The following is a 5,518-nucleotide window of genomic DNA, read 5'->3' as shown; positions in this document are numbered from 1 at the left end:
CGCTGGCAAGGGCTGAAGTGTAACATTAGGCAGGGTCGGGACGAGGCCACGACGCATGAGAGGTTTCACAGGGATTCAGGCGTGGAACTGGGGAGCAACATTCAGAGTCGGCGGTGCCCTTGCGAGTGGGCGTAAACATTACTCGACTAATGCTCGCCATAAGGCGTGACGCCAGCCAATCATCAACAACTAGACTGCGGTCGGCGGGGAAGTATCAATAGGTCAGACGCACGTCAGATGCGCCCATGCAGCACTCGCACTTCCATTTGCGGCAGCATACCGCGGATGGCAAGGACATGTTTCAGCAGCCGGCCTGGCGTAAACCAGAACGCGCAACAGCTCACATATGCCGATTGCTCGGGACCCTTCCTGCCAAGTTGCTCCACGCCACCATCAGCAGCCTGGCGCGTGATGCTGCCGCCGCCTCAGCCCTTGCACTCGCCGGGGGGCAGCGCGCCCACGCGTGCCTCTGCTCGCAACGCCCCCAGCAGCGCCTGGTTGCGCGCAGGGTTGACACCCAGGTCCCCCACACCCAGCCGCAGCTGACCCTGGGCCTCCACCAGTGCGGCCCCATCGCCCGCACACGACAGTCGCACCCAAAAGTCGTCTGCGGGGCGATGCGAGGTTGGCCCAAGAGGGGGGGGGGTGAGGGGGGCCCAGGACCGTCAAGGGGGGCATAGGACCGTCAAGCGGTGCGTGCGCGCTCTCGCAGCACCAGCAGAGGGGCCTGGCACGGGTGCAGCCTGAGCCCGTGAGCCTCCAGGAGCGGCGCACCCCGGGGCCCCCTCACCAGCAAAGCCCCAGAAGAAGGTCAGGACGCGCGCGTGCACCAGCAGCGCCCTGCCGCCGCCGTCCGCGCCGCCGTCCGCCGCGTCGTACAGCACCTCCGCCCGCGGCAGCGCCCGCACCCAGGCCGCGGCCGCCCCGCGGGCGCCCTCGAGCGTCGTGCGCAGCTTGAGCGGCACCTCTGGGCCCGCGCGGTGAGGGTGCCGCTCCGCCACACGGCCGCAGCCCTCGAGCTTGGTGCAGCGCTCGGGGAACGCGGCTGCCGTTGCTTTGGGGTCCGGGCTGGCTGCGCGCACCAGCAGCAGCAGCATGACCAAGGCCCCCAGGGCTTCAATCACGCGCATGCCCCACCGCGGCAGCGAGGGGGCTTGGCCTTGGTGGGGCAGCCTCGGGGGGCAGGCCGTGGACTCGGCCTGGCACGCGCCATAGGCGAGGAGCACAAGGCCCGCGGCAGCTGCGGCGGCGCCTGCCGCTGCGCCAAACGCGTGGCCCCAGTGGACGGCCGCCCCAACCTCCAGCATCCCTGATGGTTGGCGTCATCAAGGTGATGGGGGGGGGGTATGGGTGGCTAGGGCGGAGGGAAGTGAGGCGGATGGGCCGGGCACCAACTGCCGATGTAGCAGTCGGCCGCCCTGGCGTGATGTTTCTGGGGCTGATACCGCCACAACTGCTGCTTCGAGTCACGTCATATCTCACACCGTCACCGACATGCTGGCCGCCGCCGCCTCCCTGCTGCTAGTGTGCGGCTAGCGAGCGCCCTGCACTTGCTTCAGCTTACCGGCCACAACAAAGAGGGCGCCCTGCACGAAGAGACGGGCTGTACTGAAAGCAGGGCCTTTTCTGCCCCGCGGCAGCAGCGGCTGCGTCGCCTGTGCCATGATGCCGGCACCCTCCAGCGAGCGCAGCCCTACAGTTGAACGGTGTCGTGGGTGCGCTGGGACGTAGTGCGACTGCTTGCAGCGCCAGGCGACGTGCAGAAACGGGAGACGCAATCCGCCTTTTTATATGGCAGCTGACGTGACCAGGACTGTCTGCAGCTGCTTACATGCGGTACAGAGGCTTCGATTGACGGCCAGGACGTGTCAAAATCATGAAGAGTTTCATTATCAGCGCGGCCGAATCAATTTTACAACATGTGTGTTGCGTGACATCTACCGTACAGCACTTCGATTCTGGAATGTCAGATCACATGTTCAAAGATAAAGCTCATCATATGTAGCGTTGTTTATTCGTCATATCAATTGCTCATGAGTGGTTGAAATGATTCTTATGCAGAGTGCAGGCCCTGGGCCGCTGAAGCCCCGCGTGGCATTTGTTGCGCTGGGCAGCCGTGGCGATGTTCAGCCCCTTGCACTGCTGGCGTGGCACCTGCATGCCCGCGACAGTGGTGGGGCTGACGTGTGTTTTGTAACACACTCTTGCCATGCTGTTTGGCTTTCCTCCCTGCTTCCGGGGCTACCCCTAGGTTTGGGCCTTCCACACTCCCCCGGAGGCGTGTGGGGCGAAGTTGCAGGCAGCGGCACGACGTCAATGCCCGCCGTGTCCGAGGCAGCGGCAAGGGAGGCTGTGCTGGAGGCCTGCTGCAAAGCGCTGGGTCTGCCCATGTCACCTCTGCCGCGGCCGTTGCGCCTGGCCAGCAGCGGCAGGCAAGGGGGCACCAGTGGCAGCAGCAGTCTGGCCAGCAGCAAGGATGGCCCTGCCTCTCCTGGGCCAGGGGCGCAGCCGCTTGAAGCACCAGTGGCAGGCGCGCAGGAGCAGCAGCAAGAGGATCAGGAGCGAGTGGAGCAGCAGCAGCAGCAGCAGCAGCAGCAGCAGCAGCAGCAGCAGCAGCAGCAGCAGCAGCAGCAGCAGCAGCAGCAGCAGCAGCAACAGCAAGAGCAACAGGAGGAGGGTCGCGGGCGCCTGCTCGTCTTCAACCTCTTCTGCCTCGAGGCCTTCCACATTGCAGAGGCTCTGGGGCTGCGCTGCGCAGCGGCCCATCCCTACCTCATCCCCTACAGCTGCCCGGCCTCTTTCGAGCGCCGCTTTGCTGCAGCCTACCCCCCTCTGCACGCAAAGCTCAGGGAGGCAGTGGGCAACGAGGAGGGACGCACGAGCTGGGCGGAGGTGAGGGTGGCGGCGATCCGCAGTAAGATGGGGCAGTCACAGGCTGCGGGATGCCTGGTGAAGCGATGCCCCAGACGTCGGACGGGCCATCACGGCGGCCATGTTGCCTGAAGCAGACAACACCCACCATCCGGCGGTCTGTTGCACGGTGAAGCACACATGGTCGGCCTGCCAGCACAGTGGATCCCGCACCCCCAGGTGCACCACCCCCACAATGCGCCAGGTGCGCCACTGGATGTGGCCGCTGTTCACCGAGCGCTGGGGCACATGGCGCCAGGAGACCCTGGGCTTGCCACCTGTGCCCCTGCTGTCAGAGCCGGCAGGTGGCACATCCGCGGCCCGCCGGGGGGCAGCGGTGCCCTTGCTGTATGGTGAGGCGCGGGCGGGCGGGTGGAATGGGGTCACGACCAAGTCCATGGGGCGGCTAATCCCGTCGAAGCGTTGTTGACGGCCGGCGGTTGGTGCATCGCCATCCATCAAGTCTTGCGGCGATCTGTTCTTGCGACGAAGCTGCCCACATGCCGCAAATCAACCCCAACTCCCACTGTTGTCCAGGCTTCAGCGAGCTAGTTGTCAGCCGCCCGGGCCACTGGCCCCCCAGCATTCATACCTGTGGCTTTTGGCTGCAGGCGCATGTGCGCGAGGCACACCGAGGGTGAGACACAAACCGTATGTTTGTATATGCTCTTGCAAGTCATAGGAAGTCATGTGCTCTGATCAGCATGACTGAGCCGCGCAGGGGAGCGTCATTACTCTGTGGCACATCAACTTCCCCCAACCAACCTCCAAACCTTAGGCTTGATAGATCCTGGCAGCTGCCCAAGCAGCTCCAAAGCTTTCTGGAGGGCCGCAGTGATGCAAGCGGCGGCGCTGGTGAGGGAATCAAAGGAGCCGAGGCACCAGCAGTGTCGGAGGCAAGGGCTCATCTGAGCGAGTTTGGCGGCACCCGTCACGCGGCTGTCACTGGCGCACCTGGCAGCAAAACGACTGAAGGAGAGGCGGCACGGGCAGCCCGGAGCCCGGCTCGCTGCCGCCAGCGCGTCCTCATCGATTTCGGCAGTATGGGGCTCCTGGGGCTGCTGCCACCGCCGGCCACACTGCTGGTGGTGCTGCTGCGCGCGCTGGAAGCCGCTGACATGTGCGGGGTGGGGCCGTGAAGTGTGCTTTGGCGGCCCTACAGCTGGATGACTGCCCCGCGGGTCCTCGCGTATAATCCAGAAGGGGGTGTTCCTGAGACCTGGCCCTGGTGGGGCGCGCCGCTATTGTGTCTGCGTTGGGTTCACTCCCACGCGTTGGAGCGACCTGCCATTGCCCTGCACCACTCCCCAAGGTGCGGCGTCCTGCTATCCGGCGGCTGGGCCCCGCTGGCGGCCACCCACGCTGCCCTGCCGGCCCCAGGCCGCGCGCGCCTGCGCCTGCATCCTGGCCCCCTGTCGGCCCACGACCTGCTGATGGCCGGCTGTGCTGCGGCGCTGCACCACGGAGGCAGCGGCACCACCGCGGCCGGGCTGGCGGCGGGCACGCCGCAGGTGGTTGCCCCACTACAGTTCGACCAGCCTTTTTGGGCTGAAAGGCTGGCGCACCTGGGCATGTCCCCGCCGCCCCTCGACGCGCGCGTGCTGTTTGCTGGGGACGAGTGCACCATTGCAGACGCAGCCGCCACAATCGCGTCGCGCCTGTTGGAGTCGGTTGAGTCCAGCACCGTCCGGAGTTGCTGCAAGGAGATGGCCGCAAGCTTGCAGGTGGGCGTATGAGGGGTGGGGGATCGTCGTAGCTTGGAAGTTGGGGCGAAATGGGCATGCCCCGCTCCTGCTCCCCACGAAGTGGCAAGGTGGAGCGATCGCAGCGGCAGCCTCTCCTACTCTGGTGTCGTACATCTGTCTTTGATGCTGTGTTGCGGGACCTCCCCCACCAGGAAGACCCCAGGGAGCGCGGCATCGATGTCGCGGCCGACCTGCTGCTGGAGCTGTGCCGGGGGTGAAGACCGGTGAGTGTGGCTGGCCCAGATTCACATCTCAAGCCGGCTGTGTCATCCCCGTGGCAAAGGTGGTGATGTAGAGCTCATTCTGTGCAGGATGTATATTGCAGGAGTGACCAGCGTGTCTGCTATGTTAGTGTACATTTTGGCTTTTTCTGCTGCCTGATCGCATGCCATTCTGTTCCTCGGGTATTCCTGTCACTCTGCACCCTGTGTGCGTTCTGTAGCTGACCAGCCCCTCAAAGAAAAAGCTGCCAGTAACAGCCCCTGCTATTGGCGTGGTGTCAGCAGTGGCTTTGTTACTGCGCGGAGCCGCTGGGTGGCGGCCGGTCTCTACCTTTCCAGGTCACAGAAGGTGAACGCAAGGCGCGGGGATGAGTAGAAGGCTGGTCAGGGTCAAAATAAACGTAATGCCGTGTGGCATGCAATAACACAGACAGGGAGGAGAGACGTCACATGCAGCAAACCAGGAAGCAAAGGGATTGACGAGAAAAAGAGAGTGAGACGACAACAATAGAGAGGGAATGCAGCCGCTGCCATGCGACGGGAGCCGGCCGGCGCGGACCGGTGGCGTCCCGTGCGCCCCAGCTGCGCAGCGTCCCGTGCACTTCGAAGCCACCGGGAAAGTGCAGGCGGTGGTGCAGGCGG

The 5,518-nt window shown here is 64.9% G+C and overlaps 2 protein-coding genes across 2 annotated transcripts; one reads left to right on the top strand and one right to left on the bottom strand.

Annotated features, from left to right (window-relative positions):
* Positions 1-425: 425 nt before the first annotated feature.
* On the bottom strand, positions 426-1,130 carry MNEG_10513 (hypothetical protein; the record flags this gene model as incomplete). Its single annotated transcript, XM_014041015.1, has 2 exons — positions 426-607; positions 791-1,130. 2 exons carry the CDS (start codon positions 1,128-1,130, stop codon positions 426-428), a joined length of 522 nt encoding a protein of 173 aa, XP_013896469.1.
* A 1,186-nt stretch (positions 1,131-2,316) lies between these two features.
* On the top strand, positions 2,317-2,892 carry MNEG_10512 (hypothetical protein; the record flags this gene model as incomplete). The annotated part of the gene is made up of 1 exon (XM_014041014.1): positions 2,317-2,892. A coding segment is annotated over one exon (576 nt), but the record flags the coding sequence as incomplete, so codon positions are not given.
* Between the last annotated feature and the right edge of the window lie 2,626 nt (positions 2,893-5,518).

The sequence above is a fragment of the Monoraphidium neglectum genome (genome assembly GCF_000611645.1).
Source record: "Monoraphidium neglectum strain SAG 48.87 unplaced genomic scaffold scaffold02347, whole genome shotgun sequence".
Classification (NCBI taxonomy): Eukaryota; Viridiplantae; Chlorophyta; class Chlorophyceae; order Sphaeropleales; family Selenastraceae; genus Monoraphidium; species Monoraphidium neglectum.
The sequence above is the reverse complement of the archived record's forward strand: the minus strand, read 5'-3'. Positions and strand labels throughout refer to the sequence as shown.